This window comes from Pseudochaenichthys georgianus, chromosome 14 (genome assembly GCF_902827115.2).
Source record: "Pseudochaenichthys georgianus chromosome 14, fPseGeo1.2, whole genome shotgun sequence".
NCBI lineage: Eukaryota > Metazoa > Chordata > Actinopteri > Perciformes > Channichthyidae > Pseudochaenichthys > Pseudochaenichthys georgianus.
Window position 1 is genome coordinate 29,412,918 of NC_047516.1, and position 22,435 is coordinate 29,435,352.

The 22,435-nt window shown below is 39.4% G+C and overlaps 1 protein-coding gene and 1 long non-coding RNA gene across 2 annotated transcripts in view; both read left to right on the plus strand.

Moving 5' to 3' along the window:
* LOC117458443 (transmembrane protein 164) overlaps positions 1-22,435 on the plus strand; it is a 33,204-nt gene that overhangs the window by 9,209 nt on the left and 1,560 nt on the right. Inside the window, exons 2-5 of the mRNA XM_034098919.2 lie at positions 10,839-10,888; positions 16,074-16,140; positions 18,212-18,290; positions 19,310-19,410. Of these exons, the coding sequence (XP_033954810.1) occupies positions 10,839-10,888; positions 16,074-16,140; positions 18,212-18,290; positions 19,310-19,410 (297 nt within the window). The remainder of the gene's footprint in view (positions 1-10,838; positions 10,889-16,073; positions 16,141-18,211; positions 18,291-19,309; positions 19,411-22,435) is intronic.
* On the plus strand, positions 1,825-2,850 carry LOC139435064 (uncharacterized). The gene is made up of 2 exons (XR_011644342.1): positions 1,825-2,009; positions 2,533-2,850. It is a non-coding gene; the product is annotated as an uncharacterized lncRNA (long non-coding RNA).

Here is a 22,435-nt window from a genome sequence, read left to right on the forward strand (position 1 = left end):
CTTGTTTTTGACCTCGTTGATTACCTCGTTGTTTAACCGGCTTTAGCAATCGCAAAATGTCACGGCAGCTGATCGTCTGAAGCTTTTTTAATAAGCCCAGTAATTGTGATGGTGTGGATAAACGAGGTGAAAAAAGAGGGATTGATGCGGTGGAGGATGAAGGACAAGCCTGTAAGACTAAAACTGACAACGTTCAGCCAGCGGCAGAGGGACAAGCCAGTGACAAGGAGTTCAAGCGGGAGTACCGGGTTCAGTGGGAGCAAGAGTTTAAGTGGCGGAGGAGGGAAGATGGCAAAAATGTTCTGCGACACCTGTAGAAAAGCTAAGATGAGTAACGGATTTGTCCGAGGGTGCACGACGATGCAGAAATCAGCGTTCAGGCCAGACTACAGCAGATCAATTGAGTTGTTCTTGTAAATGTTTTGTTCATATTTTGATTGTAATTGTCTCATTTAAAACGATGGCATTGTTCATATTTGCCTGTTTAGGCACAATGGTGGCGGTGTTTTTAGCGGCCTCAGCCCCCCTCTGCTATACTGTCTGTCAGTGCAGGAAAAAATAAATCATTCATGTTCGTGTTGACATGAAAAGTGACCACACGGTCGGTGTCTCTGTTCATCTTTCTTTTTTTCCACGCCGTTAAAAGTTCTGTATGAATCATTAAAAAAAAGAATGAATGAGCATTTGCTGCTCAGTACCCAAACATAAATATGAAATATGTCTCATCTCATTATTAAAACATGAAAAATAAAATGACGGGTAATAATGGATTATGACGGAAATGTTACGATCCTGTCCGTCAAAATGACGGACAATGAAAAAGTCTAATGCAACCACTGGGTCCATCATCAGTGTCTCTTTTTAACTTCTGAGCATACTGTTTCCCAGCTTATACAACTCATGTATTGAAGTCAATGGAGAGAGAAAGATTATCTTTTGATCCCGTTTGAATTGTGCAACGAATTACACATATGATGTTTGTCAATTTAAAAGATAATTTTGCAAATAAAAAAAATTCAAATGTATCGTAAAACTGTGAAGTAACACATTTTTTTGTGTGAAGCGCTCAATGAACTACATCTCAGGTCTTGCATACGTCACCAACACCAAGATGGCCGTCACGTTAGCACATTTCACCTCTTTCTTTCAGAATGAAGTGAAAAGTATTAAAAGAGGTGAAAATCACTACAAGTCTGGGCATGTTGAGAACTGTACATACACGCAAGGGGAGTTAGTCGGTTCCGTAAGAGCCAGCATGCGGGACCAGCTTTACAAGGTTTCGGTGAATAACACGAGTGTAATGTGTAACGTTAATGTACACGACTCTGGGATTTGTAGTCTTTCTAGTTGCATACTTTTCATAGTCTTATATTTCAACAGTTTTAAGACAAACTGTGACTTTTTTGACATGGAAATGATTTTTTAAGATTGACAAACATCATATGTGTAATTCATGGCACAATTGAAACGGGATCGAAAGATACGTTTTCTCTCTCCATTGACTTCAATACATAATTTTTCAGAAATAAGGTCCCATGGGGCGGATGTAGATGGGCGTAACTTCACCACTCTATAGAGTGGCGAAGTCCCTCCCCTTCCGGGGGACCTCCATGGGACCTTATTTCGAAAAGATTATGTATTGAAGTCAATGGAGAGAGAAAGATTATCTTTCGATCCCGTTTGAATTGTGTCAAAAAAAAGTAAAAAAAAAAGAAATGTGTCTTAACCATAGACTGTATATATAAATGGACGTAGGGTCCGTGACATCATCCATAGGATTCTGCAGAGTTGCCGAGAAGCCCTTAGTTGGCGGAGTCGGCCACTAACGGCTCGACTGTGACGTCAGAGTTCAACTCCCGCCTGTTCCAGCCTGCTCCAGCCTGCTCCAAATAAGGGCAAAGAGGCGGAGCCGAGGCGGGACCTGCTGCCACCGAGCTGGAAGTTCCAGAGCTAGCTGAAGCTACCAAGCTCCCCATCTGCACACTGCCGTCGCATTTTACGTTTCTAAGGTAAGCGGACATGAAACTATTCAGCAAAACTATAAATAATAATCTAAGTTATTGAGTTTTTAGCATAATACTTCAGAATCTTAAAACCCCTTAACGTTTGTATGCAATTGTGCTAAATTCAACACTGGAATCAAGCAAATATTAATATGTTTGCATGACATTAATTAGTTATTTATATTTTGATATCACTTAATTACACGTTTAATACATTTAAGTCAAGCTAAGGTACATGTGATGGTAGCTAGTTAGTGCTCTTACCTGTGAGGCCTCCTCCAAACAGCATAATAACCAGACTATCATTCAAACTAAGTACCAGTTCTAGATCCTTGACTTTAGACAAACAATTCAAAAGACAACATGTATTTAAAGACCAATCTTTATTTGAATGTGCCTCTTAACCTGAGATATTAGTTATACAGTAATAGTATTGACGATCTAAAAAAACTGAGCAACTCAACAGTCAACTATATGTTTCTTATTGTCTAAAGCATTTATTATTTTCATTTCCCCCTCTCATATTCAGTGTGGACGGATTGAGACAGCGTGGTGTCCAGAGAGCTGCAGAGACTTCAGGGAGAAACCTCCGTGATGGACGTCCTGTCTGTTGGTTTGGAGAGGACTGAGGGTCTTTCCTCTGCGAGGAGGACCAGGGCTGATGGAGGAGCCCATGCTGGGCATAGCTGATACCAACTTCACAGGCCTAGTCTGTCACTTTATTTGACTACATGTGTTTACTTATACATTTAATAGGTTTACACCTTCTGTCCATATGTGCTTTTTATTTAAAACATGTTTGATTAAGTTTTGGTTCACATTTCAATAAATTGTATTTGTATTTGCATTCCTTTTGTCCATTATTCTTACTGAAAATGTTAGATTACACATTCACATCTGACTGAAGATTGGCCCCATTTATTTGTGACATTGCAAACTCTGCAGTACAAGGCACAAGTGATGTGAAGCTCATAAAGTGAGACAAATAGAAATAATCAGCTGATGGAGTGTAGATGTGGAAATAGGTGCATTCGATCAGCTGACTGCGTTTTCACAATAAAAGTAGTTTCTTAGTGTACTGGTCTTAAAATCTCATAGCATCAGCTTTTAATGTTCCTCTTGGATGTTCTTCTTGACCCTCAGAGAAGGAGAAGATGTCGTGTCTTTCAGGCATGTCCTTTCCTAACAAAAATGACAGGAAACAAAACATATTATTGCAGAACAAGTGTGTTATTTATGAAAGTGGTGTGTTTGTGTGTTTAGGGGCTGTAGATAGAATTATTTTGTAATTGTAATAAAAAAAAAATGTCAACAGTGAGCTACAAAGACGATCAGATTATGAATGAACAGTATGAACATTGAAATATATGTTATTATCAAAATAATATTTAACTGTTATCAAAACGTAGTGCAACTGTAGAAGCTTGCTCTGTTGTCTCACTGAAAGAATAACTTTTACCACGTTTTTTACAGACAATATTGAGAGATAAATAGTAGCAGTTCTCACTATGTGTTAAATATCTTTGCCTTCAATACATTAAATTAGAAAGCTGACAACCATATTTCTTTAGCCTTTATTTATACAGGTGTAGATCTCATTGAGACACAAGGTCTCATTTTCACACAATCATATTGCTTGTTAACATCTAAATGTAACCTTTTTGCATGGAAAAAACCTTCAACTTAACTGATGTGTAGGTGATCTAGTATTTAGTATTGTTTAATGGAATGTATATCAGTGTATTCAAGTCAATACTTCATTTATTTAAACAAATATCTTTCTTGATTGATGATTTTTCTTGAGTATGAAAAAAGAGTATTTGTACCTGTGCTGAAGGTCACTGCTGTGAGGAGTCCAGTTCTGTCTCTCACACTCTGGTCCAGCCTGTCTGCATCACCTGGACACTTTAAACAAACAGATGTATATGTAAAGAACCATGTGTACAAACAATATAACTGATTCTCTTCTGTTGAACATGTTGGATTGTGTATTGTCCGAGGGGGAGAAATGCTAACGCTAGCATCACCGATCTTTTCTACTTCATGCTATCTGCACAAATGGTTGACATTAAACATTAAAAAGACCAGGCAGTTCAGAGAGAATCAAAGGAAGGCAGGCAGGCAGCTTTGCATGACATTCTTCTGAACGTGTTTCCTTGTGATGATAGTGAGGGTAGTCAATCGTTTTGTTGACAAGACAGTAGTGACGGCCCTCTTGGTGACGTGTTGTTCTGCAAGACCAGAGATGTAGTTCATTGAGCGTTTCACACAAACAAAAGTGTTACTTCACAGTTTTACGACACTTTTTTTTTTTGACTTGCAAAATTATCTTTTAAATTGACAAATATCATATGTGTAATTCGTGGCACAATTCAAACGGGATCGAAAGATAATCTTTCTCTCTCCATTGACTTCAATATATAATTTTTTCTAAATAAGGTCCCATGGAGGTCCACCGGAAGAGGAGGGACTTCGCCACTCTATATTATAAGGTCCCATGGACCGGAAGTAGATGGGCGTGACTTCGCCACTTTATAGCTTTAATAACTCCCTCTCTCTTTCTGCAGGCACCCCCTGGTTATTTGGCAACATTAGTTCCCCTCCTGTTTCCTTTTATTTATTGTCTGCACTTTACAAAAGTCACACACCATTCTGACCCCCTACTGACTTCACGTCTTAAACCTTTTGATGTTTTGTTATGTACATCATTTAAAACTGAGCGTTTTCTGCCATTTTGTCAGTCTCAAAAGGCAGGTTTCAACCATACAGTCTATGGTTTCAACACATTTTTTTTTTTGCCAACAATTTATTTATTTCAGCAATTGTTGCCTCAAGTTGTTTTATTCATTCATTATCAAACACATGGCGGTTCCATATGAGATGAGGTGTGTAAAACAATAGTGGCTTACTTTAATAATACTTCACAGGGATTTGCAAGGCCTCAGAATGCACACATGTATTCTTCATCAAACAATTGTATTAATAAATAAAGAAGCAATTTGCATGCATTGTTTTATTCCCCTAGAAAAAATATATTCATCTGAATTTACATTTGTACAAGAAAGAGATATTCACAGGAACTGTTTTTTTTCATCCTGTGCTAAAAAGCTTTTGTTTGTTCCGATGGTGTCTGCAGAACAAACTTCCCTCTGTTCACTGTGCAGGTTAATAAGACTTGATGGGTGTGCTGCAGATCCATCACTAAGACATATCCCCTGGCCAGTGAAGACTTGTACAGAAGTAAATTGCTTTCTTGTAATTCTGTTTGCAGCCTCTAGCCTCCCAGCAAACCAACCCTTTCTTGTGTAAGATGGTGTTTTGAACCAATCCATGTTTGCACTATCCTTAAACAGAACAGTCGCTGAGCATAGATGCAGAACTGGGATAATAAATTACAAAGTATCATATAATGTCATTCAATTAGAAAGCCAACATGTGCAGTTGTATTTGAAAGGAATGATTTATAAACCATTTATAAACTGCAGGGTTCGTACGGTCATTGAAAACCTGGAAAAGTCATGGAAATTGAAAATGCAAATTCCAGGCCCTGGAAAAGTTATGGAAAACAATATTTTTCCCAAAGTTTTGGAAAAGTCATGGAAATGTAACTAAAGTTGCGTCAAATATAATTTACATTTAATCTAATCGCTGAAATAATCTGCGGTCACGAGCTATTATGTGCCATCATGACGCGCATGGTGTTATTTTTTAATATATGAAGTGCGAGCTGTGTGCTCGAGTCTTCCTGCCTGGCACCGCTGGTGAACAGCTGTTAGAACGGGCCGTTCAGGTATTCAGAGCAGAGCGGCAGAGCCTGATGTGAACTGGAAAGTTTTTCTGTAGCAATATCATTTAAGGAATCGTTGAGCTAGCTAGCTAGCTAGCATACATTGTCACTATCTGCTAACGTTAGCTTTAGCCTTCGTTTTCTAATAGTTTTTTTCATAGGCTATAAACAGAGGTGGTATAAGTATAGATCTTGTACTTGATTAAAAGTAGAAGTACTCAGATCGTGTACTTTAGTAGAAGTAGGCTACTCAGATCTTGTACTTAATAAAAGTAGAAGTACTCAGATCTTGTACTTAATGAAAGTAGAAGTACTCAGATCTTGTACTTGAGTAAAAGTAGAAGTACTCAGATCTTGTACTTGATTAAAAGTAGAAGTACCAGAGCGTAGCAATACTCTGTTTCAGTAAAAGTCCTGCATTCAAAATGTTCCTCAAGTAAAAGTAGAAAAGTATTCTCATCAAAATATAGTGAAAGTAGCGACAGTAAAAGTAGTCGTTGTGCAGATTGGTCCATTTCAGAATAATATATATGATATGTTTTATAATGATTGATCATGAAAGTGTTCTCAAAGCTGGTAAAGGTGCAGCTAGTTTGAATGACTTTGTAGACTGCAGGGTAGCTGGTGGATTTACTCCAGGTGGAACTAAAGTCTGATTTAACACTTGATTATATTTCACATCATTCATCCACATCTGTAGAGTAACTGAAGGTATTAAATACATGTAGTGGAGTAGAAGTACACCATGTACCTCTGAACTGTAGTGGAGTCGAAGTACACCATGTACCTCTGAACTGTAGAGGAGTAGAAGTACAAAGTAGCAAAACATTGAAATACTTAATAAAGTACAAGTATCTCAAAATTGTACCCACGTATAGTACTTGTTGAGTTTATGAACTTAGTTACACCACTGGCTATAAAGATAGAAAGACTAAGCCTTGCACAGAGGCAGAGATGGAGTACTCAAGTCCTGGCAGTGTGCGAAAAAGTACACGTCCCACCGTCCGGGACGTGTTATTTACAATATAGGACAAGTAGATCTTTCAATTGACTTGTCCGGCGGACAAGTGACGTTTTTCGGCCTGATTTATTGACAAATTATTGATACATTCAGTTTACAAAAGGCAGAACTCATTCGCAAATTGTACGTGTCCGCCATTGTTCGTTTAGAAATGTTAGTTTCGGTTCTGCTTGTAGATTCCTAAGGAAATGCATCTCGCCGTTTTCTGTACAGTTAGACGGGGGTGGGGCGGAGCGGGAGGGAAGTGTAGCACAGTGGCCGGGTTGGGAAGCAAAACTCGGTTCCGAGTAGGAACAAATAACAATTGTCCGGTACCGGGATTAATAAGAGTTGTGAGGACAGGAGGCGAGGCCGAACCCCGAGCCCCGCGGACTGCAGCTCTCTCTATGCTCCGTATCAGCTGATCGCTGCACGGTGCAGCTCAGCGTCTCTCGCTCTCTCTCTCTCTTTCTACACACAGCAGATCCGCTGCCTGTTTAACAGCCTCATCTTTGTCAAACGTTCTTATGTTCTTTCTCTAACACGTAATGAAGGTTATTAAGCGTTTTAGCTCCTGTGTTGTTAATATTGACCGCCATTTCCTTTATGAAGTGAAGCAGCCTCCCTGTCTGTGTCCTCGCGCTGTCCTCACATCCACGGACCCCCAGACTCGGAGGAGCACAGGGATGTCAGTATTGTTTATGAAGCAGGGTATAGAAAGTACATTATTGAAATGAAAATACTATTTATTTATTTTTACAAACCGTGAGCAGAGCAGCTGCAGCATGTGTATTGCAGGACATGTGTAAGCGTGCAAGCGTCTTTGAGTTGTAGAAAAGCGCTAGGCCTATACTGTAGGCTATAAATATAATGTATTATTATTATTAGTGCTGCGTACCGGTACACCGAACCGGTACTGGACTTGTAAAAAGTTTCGGTTCAAGTCCGGTTAAAACCGGAACGTCAGGAACCGGTACTTGGACTCGCAAAAAAACTAGCACTTACGTATATTCTGGTGTCTGTGGTTATTTAAACATTCCCTGATAAACGTGATTCAGTGTCAATAAATGAGTGCTAATCCCAGTGTGCTCAGTGTACAACATCACATGTCATTTCACCTTCGATTCACGGTTTGAAGACGTAGCATTTCCCCACATGCTAATGCTAACCGGAAGTGAAGAATTTTCAGAATAAAAGTATTAAGTAAATAGTGTGAACTTCCGGATTTTCAGAATAAAACTGATTTAAATTAATAGTGTATTTAATTCAAAATTACGCCATATCAACATTGATTTAATTTCTAACAGTATGTATGTACATCACTATGTATGTAGTATGTACTGTATAATGTAAACATTATTATTATATTGAACTTTGTAGTAGTTCACTGTAGTTGCTGTCATAAGTCATTTGTAGACTAAGTGGAAAAAAGTGTTTTTTTTACATTTGTACTTTTTAGAGAAATGTAGACACAAGTTGGAAGGGAGCACAATAAACCTGACGAGTTTGAATTTCAGTTGTTTATGAGTTAATTTCAATTGATAATTAGCTCACAATAAGTTCACTTTAGTTACTCGCACAACTTGGACACAAGCCATGGGTTCAGGTCCGGACTTATAAGTCCGGACCTGAACCTGAACCTCTGGACTTGAGTCCGGACCAGAACCTGAATGTGAGTCCAGGTACGCAGCACTAATTATTATTATTATTATTAGGTTATGTCCTATGTGTTGGAGATGTGTGGTTGGACTCTGTCTCACAGGCAGGTTGCAGTGTAGCATCAGAAGAGACATGGGGCACAATTGTAAACATTCCTCAAACTGCACCACTTAGAACTAACTAAACAATGCAGAGATTATTTTATATAATTGTATTCAATAACCGTAAGAAATTAAACAGTATGAAGTGATTTGGTAAATAGGTGGAATAACAGATTTGACTTAATGTTTTCATAAATAATATTTGATCAAATCCCAGTTTGACTTATTTTACCCTCTCAAGAGAACTGGAATCGAGAACCGAAGAAATAACCGAATCGAAAGCAGAACCGGAATCGTTAAATCCAACGATACCAACCCTGATGTGTAATGCAGTAAAATCTTACCGCTCACTTACGTTAGCGGTGTCGTAAAACCGTGGGAAAATGTAAAATACGATGACGAAGAAGAAGATTCCAGTGGCCCCAATTTTGTCCATTCTGGACAAGTGAAAAATGTATTCGGACAAGTACATTGCCAAACTCTCTTGTCCATGGACAAGTACTCTCTAAAAACTTTTTCTCACACTGCCTGGACTCGGACTCGAGTCGGACTTGAGTGCCGATTTTCGGGACTCGTGACTCGTGACTTGGACTCTTCTTCTTGGACTCTTCTTAAGTGACTCGGACTCGAACACAGGTAATGATGACTCGGACTCGGACTCGACTTGGACACTCCTTGGGTGACTCGGACTTGGACTCGGACTTGGACTCGGACTCGACTACGACTCTCCCTTGGTGACTCGGACTTGGACTCGGACTCGACTCGAGGGTGACTTGGACTCGTGAATTGGTGACTTGACTACAACACTGCACAGAGGCATGAAAATACTTTTTCAAAATGCTCAACAGTGCTGCCAGAATTATAAACTGACTGCTACACAATTTAAAATAAATGCTTTTATATATTTCTATTAGATGTGACTCTTTGGCATTTCTGTTATTACCTGCTGCTTTAGTTGTTCTGACTGCTAACATCATCTGTTATTCATTATTTTAAAGCCGATATTCCGTGGGGTCGGTCAGGGCTCGGATCCTTGTCACCTTTTTCATACCTGATGAGTTTGCCTCCCTGACTACAGTTGCTTCAGCGTGTAGAAGCTAGTAAGCCTACTATTGGATTTGTTTTAGATAGGCACAACATGTTTCATATGCAGACCTTATTTTCCTGTTACATGTTCAAATAAACCATTTTCAGTGGTAATTTTTGTTTGGTCATGGAAAATGAAGTAAAGGTCATTGAGAAGTTATGGAAAAGTCATTGAAAATCATTGGTGAAAAAGTGTATGAACCCTGAAACTGGCTTTCCCTTTAGTTCTCATTGAATATTAAAGGGGCCCTATTGTGCTTATTTTCAGGTTCCTTTTTGTATTTTGTGCCTTTACTGTGATGTCACCATGCTTTAATGTTCAAAAATGTCTTCTCATACTGCCTGTGCTGCAGCACCTCTTTTCACCCTCTGTCTGAAACCAGAACCCAGTCTGCTCTGATTGGTTAACAGGCTGGCTCTGTTGTGATTGGTCAATCACTTAGACATGTCCCGCCCCTTAGCCTGTCACGTAGAATTTGTAAGAGCGCTAGCCAATAGAAGTGCAAGTGTTGCATGATGATGTCATTATAATACAGAAGTCAACATAGTCCAATGGAGGCGTTTCAGGCAGGTGGGGGGGGGAACTTTGGGTTTTTTTTGGCTTTGCAAACCATTTACATGTACACAATTCTTAAAAACGCAACAGGAAAGGGAAAAACCTCTTTAAATCAAATATCTGGAGCTTTTGTTAGTGTTTTTGGTAGGTCACTTGATTCTGCTATAAACTTAACCTGGACTCATACGTTCGAGGTTTTAATTTATAACAGTCATTATCATAAACTTAAGAAAGCCTGACCAAAGCACGTCGGTCAATGAAAAAGTCCAGGATTTATTCCCGCCCATGGCCTTCCTGCAACAGAAATTGATTATTCTCCTTCTCCCAGTTCCATGTGCAATGAGTTGTGGATTGTTTCTATCGACAGGCCTGTTTAAAATCAGGCACTAAAATACATTTATGCCAGCACTTGTCAGCCATTCTAATGCTTTCAAATCTACAGTAATTGTTAGACCAACCTCCTGGGTCCCATCTGAACTCGGCATTTTGTTTTCTCATTTGAAGCGAGAAGCACTTAACAGTGGCCCCCGCTCTTATTATAATAAAAATGCGTTAAAGCAATTTGTTTATTTTCTTCATATTGCTTTAGAGCCACTAAAGATGTGTGATAATGCACTTTGTCATCTCTCTGTTCTTTCTTCAACAGATCTTCCTGCTGGCCTGCCCGCCATGTAAAACAGCAATGGTTGTATTTAGGTGAGTATTTCCCCCCCCTGGCTCCTTTTGGGGTTACATTCAGTCAAATTAAAGAATGTATTGTGTATATATCATTAAAGGGTCACGACTCTGTCAATAAACCGTAAGATGTACCTGAATGTAATATAAAATGATTGGGCAGACAGACCCTAATTATTTTTATTGTCATATGAAAAGAAATTGCCACATTGATCGTAATTACTTGTAGAGTTTTATTGTAATAGATTTGTTGGGGTTTAAAGTCGTCCCGCCTCACCAACTGCTCCTGTCTGGACAGTTAATTATTCCGGAGAATGATAGTGTTTTTGCTAGTGGGAAGTTGGATTTACTCTGAAATAAATACGAGCAGGGTTACTTTCTGTTTCCTCAGCCCTTTGGGAGTCCGATGCAGCTGCAGTGAGAGGTTTCATCAAGGCAACAGAAGCTACCTGAAATGACTATAAAGTAGCTAATTAAATAGTGAGTCTGTGAATCTTCTTTCATATTTGGAAAACTAAATTGTTTAAGTACGTCACTTGAGAAAATGACATTGATCCTTCAGGCCAAGATGTTCTTTCTCATAATAGACTATGTTATATAATACTTTTGTCTCAACCGGGTGACAGGGGAGCTGTGCCCTCTTACTTTAGGTGCGCCCTCATACCAAAATGCAGATATTCCTCGTAACATTTTAAAGTGATGAAAGAAAACAATATTTCTGTTCGTCAAAAACTGTAAATCGTGTCAAATAGACTGTCAGACGGCATAAACAGCTTTGTTTTTACGGAGCCATCTTCTATACGGGCACTATGGTCTCGCGAGAATGTATATATCTTGTATACAAGATCAGCGCCACAGTATTGTCATCATACTATATTTTTCTAGAAAAACCCTGATACTGTTTCAGCTTGCCAGATATATTAAGTGTATTTCCCTTGAGAAACAATGTTATGATTTCTTTGACATTTGTGTAAATGTGGCATCTGGAAAAAAATCCCGCAGATGATGGCTTTAATAAAAACATAGGAACTTTTTGGAAAAACAAATGCTTTAAATTGTAATCCTGTTGACTCATTAAGATTTCAGCACTGGTTGATTTTGGCGTGGTAACCATAGCAACAGCAAGTGCGGTTTAGAAACTACAGAGAACACTCCTTGAGCAGCTGCTTTGTTAGAAATACAACAGGGAGTGAAAGTAACCGGTGTATCTGCTTTAAAATGCAACCACTCAAACTCATTTCAATAGAGAAGCAGGTGACAAATCAGCTTTATTCTCTCAGGCCATGAACAAAACAGCAGGGCACAGTGAAAGGAGTCGTTTCATAGCAGCCTTAGTACTAAATCTAACTGCTGCTCTTGTGAATCTCTGCAATATATAAAACTGATCCGCTGTAACTAAAAAACTCACTGTCTGCGCTGACCTGAGGGACAACACTTTTTTTTTCTGTGACTCTTTCAAAAACAAGTCCCCGTTATAAGAGGCCCTATTTAGCTTTTCCCTTTCTTGTGGTGTGCTATATAGGTTTTTGTGCATGTAAAAGGTCTAATCATAGTGTAGTGATTGATATATCAAGGTATGATATATCATGCCTAATTCCCAAATCATCAATACACTTGACAAGCTCCTTTCTATAATCTTAAATAAAAACCACACACTTGGCAAAGGTTTAAGGCTGCAGCCACACGAGGACGATAACGGAAACGCACCGAAATCATTATCAAAAAAGTCTTCCGTCCACACGCAATAGGCACCAGAAACGTGTCCGTCCACACGAGACAGCTCGAACCGCTGGAGAAGCTGTAGTACATATACCGGGCCTGAATGGCGCTGTACTTCTGCCACAAAATACACCAAAAGCAGCAAAGAAGACTTCTCGCGCGCATGCATGGTTGCCATGGTGGCCCTTCTGTTTATTCTCTGCGCTGGATTTAGCAGCAGGTGGGGTTTCGCCGGTCAAAAGTTTAAATCTTCCAGACAAAATTAGAAAAGCGCCGGTCAAAGGTCTTCTTTGTTATTTATTGAGCTTTAAAACAAATGAATAACGACTCTATATAATAATAATATAAGAATAATACACGGAGGACGGAGCCTCTCTGTATCCGTGGTCTCATGCAGCTGGCTGATCCAGTAATGAGTGACCCGACAGTAAAAATAAACATATAACTAGTTTAGGTAGTTTGAGAGGTAATTAAAATAGCTAAGGGTGTTGATCTAACTTGAAGTGTGTGTTTTGTTCCGCTCAGCGCTCCATCACAGCGGGCGGAGCTGCAGGTTATCATGCAGAGCTGCCCTCTCCTGTCCGATTAGACTTCACTCGCGTTTATGTCCATATCGATCAAATCTAGCTGGAAGCTCCTGCTGGGTGCTCTGTCCTGCGAGATACCGGGACCTGGCTCGAAACACTGGGGCTATTGCGTCATTGTTAGCAGGAAATTATCGTTATTGGGCATAATCACGGAGCCGTTTGGCCCCCCAGAGCGTTTCGTTCGCCTTGGGACTCGTTATCGTTTTCTGCGTTTCCATGTCGGCCTCGTGTGGCCGAACCGTCTCAGTGGTTCTCAAACTTTTTTCAATAATTTACCCCCTTTGAAAAACAAAATTCAGATAAGTACCCCCCGATCAGCGCAAAAACAATTTGTTAAGAAAAAAATGCCTATATCCTCCTGGGACCCAGCCCATTGAAATTGTCCACTGTAGTGGACATTTTGTTAACATGCATCTCCTATATGTCATTGGTTAAAATTGCATGCTGGGAAGTTCCTCTTTCTTTTCATCCAAAATGGCTGGCATGCGAAAAACAAAATTGTATAGAAGCAGGAGGAGAAGTCAAATATTGTTGAATAATTGTCATTTTTACCATGAAAATCATATATATTCTTGTTTATTAACATGTGAGGAACTATATAATTAGTTCTGAAAGCAATTAAATAATTCAAGTTTTCAAATAACAGCCCTTTTATAAATGTCCATTCTAGTGGACATCAGGACCGTCTTCATGGACTTTATGACTCAATATTGTTGCAGGAGACGGAACTGAAGCAGACATTTTCTGTACCAGATAGTTCAGGGAGATTAAGATGTTGAGCTCTCAGATGATGAGAGAGATGAGGCTTTCACACCTGGGATAGAAGAGGGTCAAGAAGAAGGGGGGAAAGATGCAGGAGGCTCCATGAGCGCACAGATAGATACATAGAGACAGATAGGGACGAGCTGGAAAGACATGGCCCCCTGTGGGCCAAGAGTAGCACTATGTCTTATTGTTGTTTTTATTTGAAGTGGAGCCATGAAAAATGAGAATTGCCTCAGGAATGTAAGCTTTGTTTCTATGAGCAGGTCAAATGGAGACCACATCCATCAAACTAGACAAGATGACCCCGTTACTTTTTGCTAAAATTGGTATATTTATTTATTTTGTGGCGTGGGGAATGAAGAGAAACAAATATGAGCATTTTATGAGCATGGGATTTTGACCCCTCATATAAACAAATGCATAATGCTGCACTATACTTTGCGGCCACACGCCGTTGCCAAGCAACGCTTATTGATAAGCAGGCAGTCAATTAACTAGAGAGAGATCAGAGATCTGACAGAGAACACGCAGCTCTGCATGATCACAGCTCCGCCGCTGTGACGGACCGTTGAGTGGAGCAAAATTAAATACACTAAGAGTTAGACCTAACACACTTAGCTACTCTGGAACTAGTTAAACTAGTTATAAATATATGTATTATTTACTGTCGGGTCACTTAGGCCGGTTAGACAGGTACAGCGAGCTGCACGAGACTGACGGGCTGTCAGGAGAGGGAGAGGAAAAGAGAGCACCCCGTTTATTTTCCCATTTTATTATCCAGAATTACTGTAAACCTTTGAATAAAGTAGTTAATCTACTATTAGTAGTTTGTTTAAATGCATTACTTTTTACTTTTTTTCATTAACATAAAATAAATCTCACGTACCCCCTGAAGTACTCCAACGTACCCCTAGGGGTCCGCGTACCCCCATTTGAGAACCACTGGTCTATCTGATAGAGAACTGTAGCAGATACGAGCGTTATCTTCCTCGTGTGGCTGCAGCCTCAGTGGTGGTGTATTTGAATAAGGTAGACCGTGTTTACCTCTAAGGTCCGGAGTGACAGCGGGACTCAGTCTAACTGACACTCCCACAGTTCCACAGTTCTCACACTGACCTTGGCTGTCACAACAGTCATTTCGGCTCACTTGACAAAAGAGCAAACACATAAGCACTTTGACACATAAGCTCCTGGGCTTTTGGACACGGCAGCTATAACAATAACTTTTGATGAAAAATAAATGTGTAGAAGTTAACTGAACAAGCATCCCACACCAAAACCCCCAACACTGTCTGCAGGATCAGACAGGCTGTGTGTGTGGTGAACAGAGAGTGAGATGGAAGCAACTGAAGAATGTGCCCCAACTAAAGACTTGGCTATATCTACATTTATGCTGGAGCTGTACTCAACTCAATGATCTGGCCTTCAACAGAGACATAACCAGCAACTACCGGTACATTAAAAGGCCTGATCATTAATGAGTAATTGTTCATGCAGAAATGCTGATTTCAGACTCTCAAGTAAAGTATATTCAGCTTTTCTTGGTTTTGAAGCATTTGAAAGTGAATATTTTTGGAATAACATAACACATTTAAAGACATCTCCTTGGACTTTAAATAACTCTCATGGACATTTTGTCACTTTATTCTGACATTTTCTAGACAAAACTTATGAATATAATCCTCTGTTTCAGGCAAATAATGGATGAATAGCCAGAGTAACCAGATAAATGACAGAAACGTACTCTATGGTTGTTAAAAACGTCAGGAATCTTAAACGTACGCTTGGAGAAAAAGCTTCTAATTGCCTGTGCCTTCTGTGACCTGACTTGTCACATTCAACGCTTCCACTAGGAACGCACCCCGCCAAAGGAGGAGAGACAGCTGCTGCTAACAGCATCAGGGAGCGCTCTGATTGGCTTACAGCAGCTCTGAACATAATCACACCGTCCTCCACCTGGCCCTCTGTGCTTATATCAGCACTAACTCAAACTCATGTCGATAATGTAATGGTGCGTGCAATGTGGACATTTGGTGTTAAGATGTTCCTGGCAGGTGTGATGGAGGATGTGAGATGTTTGTGAATTTTAATATTATTATTATTAGCTTACTCATTTTCTCCTTGTGTGTTTACAGGCTGCATGTCCACATGCTGAATGGTGCACTACTGGCATTAATGTTCCCTGTAGTCAACACTAGACTGGTAAGCAACTAGGACTGGAAAATCTCCGTTAAAAACTCTTTGATGCATTGTTCTGTCTCTGAAGTGGAGGTGTCTTCATAGTCCAGATACTTATTTTTTGATGACAGCTCAGCAGGGGAACAAGTTAAATCCCTTAGCTTTGACATGTTTAAGATGACTACTTATCTTCTCTTTCTCAAACATTTGACAGTTTTATGATTGTTTCAGTACATTTAGCATCTCCAAAGAAAATAATCTAAAGAACTAAATTCAAACATTTGGAAAAGGAAATATGGTCTCAAGGGCAAAGCTTAATTGATGATGGGAATCTATTTTTACGAAAGGAAATCGCTGGCTGCTTGAAAGGCTCTCACTGACAGCTGCAGACGAGCCCCAGATGCAGAAGATAATGCACTCGAAAGTATATTTGCTTACATTTAATCAAGTTTGGCCGGTTTGAGCTTTGTCCAACATGATCCCTGTGAAGATCAAATGTTCGTACTACAGAACAGCTCGTACCAAAGAAAAGCAAAGGCTTCCTGTCATAACTCTATTTCCCTGTTTGATAAAGAACCTTTTTTGAACAAGGAAGTATGTCTGCACAGAACTAGTGATGTGCCCTATAGCGTCAATAGTACATAATGTAATAGTGCTGTTTTCAAATAGTCTTCACCACAGATCTAAAAAGGAGGAGTTTCAACAGAATTGACTAAAGAGACAGCATACTCTCATAGATCTACTTGAGTTATACATTTGTATTAAAAATGTAAAAAGTAGTGGTATCATTTTATAGATTATACCATTATAATAAGTATCCTTAGTCGTGCAGATGGTTTCTTCTAAACCAAAAAGGTATATTTATTGCTAAAGTGGTTTTCATTTTCCTTCTCCCCTGAGTCTGAGGCCCTGATCTTAGGTTAGCTTTCGCTCTCTGATGCCACGCTCCCTAATAACTCTACTCGCTAGCTGTAGAATAATGGATAGAAATGACTCAACAGACCCCGACTGAAGCGCTGCTCTCATGCAGAGCACAGTTCAAACTGCAGCCAGCGCCGGATATTAATGCTGCTCTGAGGTCAGTGCATTAGAGCGCGGCGCAGACAGAGTGCAGGAAGTCCCACACTGATTTAATGTCCGTCCACACTGATAACTATAATGATAACTTTAAATACACTCTGCACTCTGTGTCTGAGCCGTACAGTGGATGGTTATGAGCGGTTACTGCCGCATGTTGTGCAGGGAATATGCATAAGGGTGTGAAAAATACATAAAATACACTTTATTGCTCATAGAAAATAAATGTTAAAAGACAATTGTATTAATCCACCCTCCTGTGTGGCTGACAGTGTTTCTATCATACATCAAATCACTCTTCAATGAGTTGATTGACGGTTACATCTCTAAACATAAAAAAAGATATCTTTTAAGTACGGTGTTTACCAAAGACGTGATCCTAAGTTTCATGGAATAGCATACAAAACAATCTAAAAACTGAATCAACTACACCACAACGTTGTGATGTGGACCCTTGTGTTTTTAAAACAATATATTTATAGTTATTGTTATATTGCTGAGTGTGACCTCTTAAAGGTCCCCTATTATACTCTTTCAACAATATCATTTAGGTTTCAGATGTTTAAAAAACATGTCTCTGCAGTGATTGGCTCAAAATACCCAACTGATCGAGCATTGTAGCTTCCCATAAACCCCTCTGTTTTCAAAAGAGCTGACTACGTGTCTGTTGCTTTAAATACAAATGAACTTTCCCTGAAACTTTCCAGATCTATTAACACAGAGGGACGCATATTTATGTATACAACACTTGTAATAATAGGTGACCTTTAAAACTAGATGCGATGATACAATTCTTAGAAATACGTCATTCAGCATGCAAAGGAAAACAACTCCTTTCTTTGGGATTTGAGACTTTGCACACTATTTACACGCACACAAACCTATATAACACTAAAGGATAGGGGGGAAAGCAACAAAAGGGCCTCTTTAAAAGGATATACATTATAAGCAAATTGGATAAGCAAATGTTCTGCTCAATGTGGGTCGTTTGAAGTGTAATGGTGTATTCTCTCCTCAGCTGCCGTTTGAGAAGGAGATCTACTACATCCAGCACTCCATGCTGTACCTGGTGCCTCTATACCTGTTCAGGAAAGGAGGTTAGTGTTGACCTCTCCACTCACATTGACACTTTAGTTTTTAGTTTTTTTTTAGTTTAGTCAGTTTATTGAACATGTCAGAAACAAAAACATACAACAATAATATATATATATATATATATATTCTCTTTTTTTTTTTTTGTCACTCAAATTAATAATTATAACAAAGTACAAAAAAAAACCAATAATTCCCAGATAGTCTGTCATGTTCAACAGGGGCAAGAAGAAGCTTAAAAAAACATTTCTGGTCCTACCCCCCTAGCATATATTGTTCTTATAAATAAAACATTAGGTCATCGTCATCAGCGACATGTTTGTCTGAAACTCAAGGTGAAATACCTCTCATGTACCAACCACACAAGGCTACCATGACCTTTTTTATCTTTGGATGAATTCCATTCAGTTGAAGGTGTTTGAGTCAGTGCACCTGCTGTGTCTTTTACGGCTCTCCTAAATCACGTAACTATCCGTTTCCTCCAAACAAACAGCTTTTGCTCTCGCCCGTTACAACATGAAGACGTATGTGCATGAACTGGAAAGCTCATTTTGCACATATAGATGCATTTACAGTAACCTCCCCTGTAGGCAAGACACGCTACAAACACGTTGGTACAGGGGGAAATTCCTGTGAGTGCTTAACTATGGTTAAACAAAAGATGTCATGTCTAAATGTAACTAGGGCGCATCACAGTAATCCACCCTCTGCATGAAGCGCCTCATCGTCCATTAGCAACGTAACACTGGAGCCTCGCAAAAGGAAGCCTTCTTTGTTCTTGTTCAAACTGACATAATCGGTGCACATGTAATGTCTTCCCCTGGTAGTTCTCTAGCAGCAGTGAGGAAACAGGAAAATACACTGCATCCTGTTACCGTGGTTGCAGGGTGTTCCATCTGTTGACATGACTGACGTGTTGCAAAAGCACAAGCACCGGGGAGGTCAGCTGGGCCAGAGCTGCCACATTCTGTGCGCTCGCTCGCTCTCTCTTTAACCTACATAACTGAGGTTGTTTTTTCTGCAGGTGTGTACAAGCCGGAGCCTCTGGGGGACATGTGGTGGGCTCTGCTCTCCACCGGCCTCCTCTTCCTCTACCACTTCCTCTTCCTGCAGCTCCTCGGCCTGGTAAGATGGAGCCCTCTGCTGGCTGGCTACAGCACAGCACTATACGTCCCTATGCAGAGAACATGAGTGAATGGTGCGATCCCAATGCCTCGCCCTTATGACCTGGACCCTCGGAGACATAACTGACCCTACCTGGCCGAATGATAGGCTGCAAGAGCTCGACAGCGCATATAAAGCACAGTTGTTCCAGCGGCTCAAACAAGCAAAGGAAAACTGTGATTGAATGATAAATAAAACTGAATCGGTTTAAAGAACAAGACACATAACATCTGAATACATATACACCTCTCCTGTTACGCATTGGATGATTGCACCTCCTTAAATAATGTATAAATGTGCAGATTCAAAACACGTTAAATGCTAGTGTGGGATTTGGATGTTTTTTCCACTGCCTAATTGGAACGTCCTCCAGGCTCTTGCTTTTGGTTCAGGGCTGATACTGACTCATTCAATGTCATGTGTATCTACTACTTGCATGACATACTGGAATGTATTCTCCTGTTTTAGCTCGTGCCTGTTTGATGCCGATTTCAAAAAATACACTTGAATTGCAATTCCTTTTTTAATTTTGAAGATTGAATATTTATGTAGCAAACCAGTACAAACGAGCTTCATTAAGTCCTCTGTATTAGAATAAGCATATTTAATTCTACATTACAATTCACTTATCACAGTAAGAAAAGCAATTGCAAGACAATTACACAACTATTACAAAAACTTCAGACTTTAAAAGTAAAATGTTACACAATATGCTTCACGCAATACAACAAACCCTTCCTCCATCTGCACACAAAGCACTACATGACCATAAATGACTCGATAACAACAACAACAACAACGATCAATACATAAAAAAACAGGAACTAAAGAAACATCTGCTCACAGTACAGTGAGGAAACACCAGAGGCAGGATTAGACATACAGTATTTAAAAACAGAAAGGACTTAGTCTACCAACATACCATGAAGTAAGGAGAATGTAATGGATGGAAGGATAAATACAGATGAATTAAAAGCTAGACTAAAACGGTCTTGAGTTTTCTTGTATGCCTCACCTTGTTTGTTTTTTCTGAATGAATGGATAATTCATTCATTAGTTGTATTCCATGTTGATTTCTGTTCCGGCTATACGATGCCAGAGTGCTTCACCAGTGGCTGTTTACGGGCCCGTCAGCTCTGCTCCTGCATTCTCATGACTTTCTTTAGAACTCAAGTCTCATTTTCGCAGCTGGTTACATATCCTATTCTTTGACACTTGTAATTATTTTGTCCACCCCGCTGTACATAGAAAGTAGAGGCAGCAGCAGGAGTGAGTCACGTTGAGTTGAACAGCAATTAGAAGTGTAAATCCACTTGAGTTGGAACCCGAGGTTAATAGAGGGGATGCAAAAGGGCCAAATGGTGTCTGCCTGGCTGCAACATTGTGTGCAAAAGTACACGGAAGTATCACGAGTATCAAACTCTCACATAAAGTCACTTTTACCGACCTTTATTTTTCCAATTCCTTCAAAGAAAGGTCTCGCTCTCTGAAATGATTGCAGGTTATTCACATCACCCTTTGGTTCCTAATGAAGCATTGAGAGCAGCTTGGTGCGTTTCCCCTTTCAGCCAATCAGATTGTAGGACCTGTTTTGTAGGTCTTTTGATCCTTCATTTCACTTAATGCACACCTCATGTCGGCATTTATTCTGAAACTCCGGTCTTCATGAGACTTCTCTGCTCTGTTAACTTGTCCGATTGAGTTTTATATTGAGAATTCAGAAACCTATTTTGAGTAAATATCAAACATGTATATTTAATCTGAATCTTGGCAGATGTTGGTACTTTCCCTGCAAGAGGTTGAGCTTGCCTAATGATAACCCAAAGTCCACAGGCTTTATTTAGCTTATGTCTCTTTTTAGTAAGCATTCTTTCATGTGAAGGCACTTGCGAGATTAGTTTTTTAAAGTGTGGTTGGACACTAGATCTCAGGCTTCTTCTCCGTCAGCTGAAATATGGGGGATCAGTTTGATGTTGGTTGGGGCAGAAAAAGGGCCGGCAAGTTAATCATCATTTATTTACATTTACAACTTTGGTTTGTGATGTTTATGGAAACAAGGAAATCCAGATAAAACCATTATCGGGCCACATTCCGGGTTAAAATAATGACCTTGTTTTGTGTTTCGCACTACGGCCTTTCCCTTCTATATACTTGGACCATTTTGACTAAATGACTGCCTTATTGAATATAGTTTACCCAAATGTTGAACGTGTCAAAGTATTTAGGTTTCAGTAAGTTGTGGAAATGCACTATAGCATATTTTTTATAATAAATAGTTATGTTTAGCTTTCAGTAGGTTGTGGCAGTGCACTATAACATATTTAAATGTATTTATTTATGAATGTGTAACTTTTGTTTATATACTTTTAATATTAAATATTTATATGTGGTTTTTAGTAGATTGTAAAAGTGCACTAAACATAACGACGTTGTCTTTTTTTTTATTATTATATCATCATCATATAATATATTTATTTTATTCTCATATTTTTACATTTATAATTGACTCAAATAACTGTTTGGTATGGACCAGAGGTGTAAAGTAACTATGTAGATGTACTCAATACTGTACTTAAGTTCAATTTTGAGGGACTGACTTGAGTATTTCTATTCGTGCTACTTTGTACTTCTACCCCACTGCAATTCAGAGGTGATTTGTGTCCTTTTACTCCACTACATGTATTTAATATCTTTAGTTACTTTACAGATCTGGATGAATGATGTGAAATCTAATCCAGTGTTAAATCAGACTTTAGTTCCACCTGGAGTAAATCCACAAGCTACCCTGCAGTCTACAAAGCCATTCAAACTAGCTGCACCTTCACCAGCTTTGAGAACACTTTCATGATCAATCATTCTAAAACATATCATATATACTATTCTGAAATGGACCAATCAGCATAAACAGTACTTTGAGTATATTTAGTTGCCAAGTCTTTTCTACCGTTAACTTAAAGAAATGTTTATGAAGCAAAGAACACTAAAT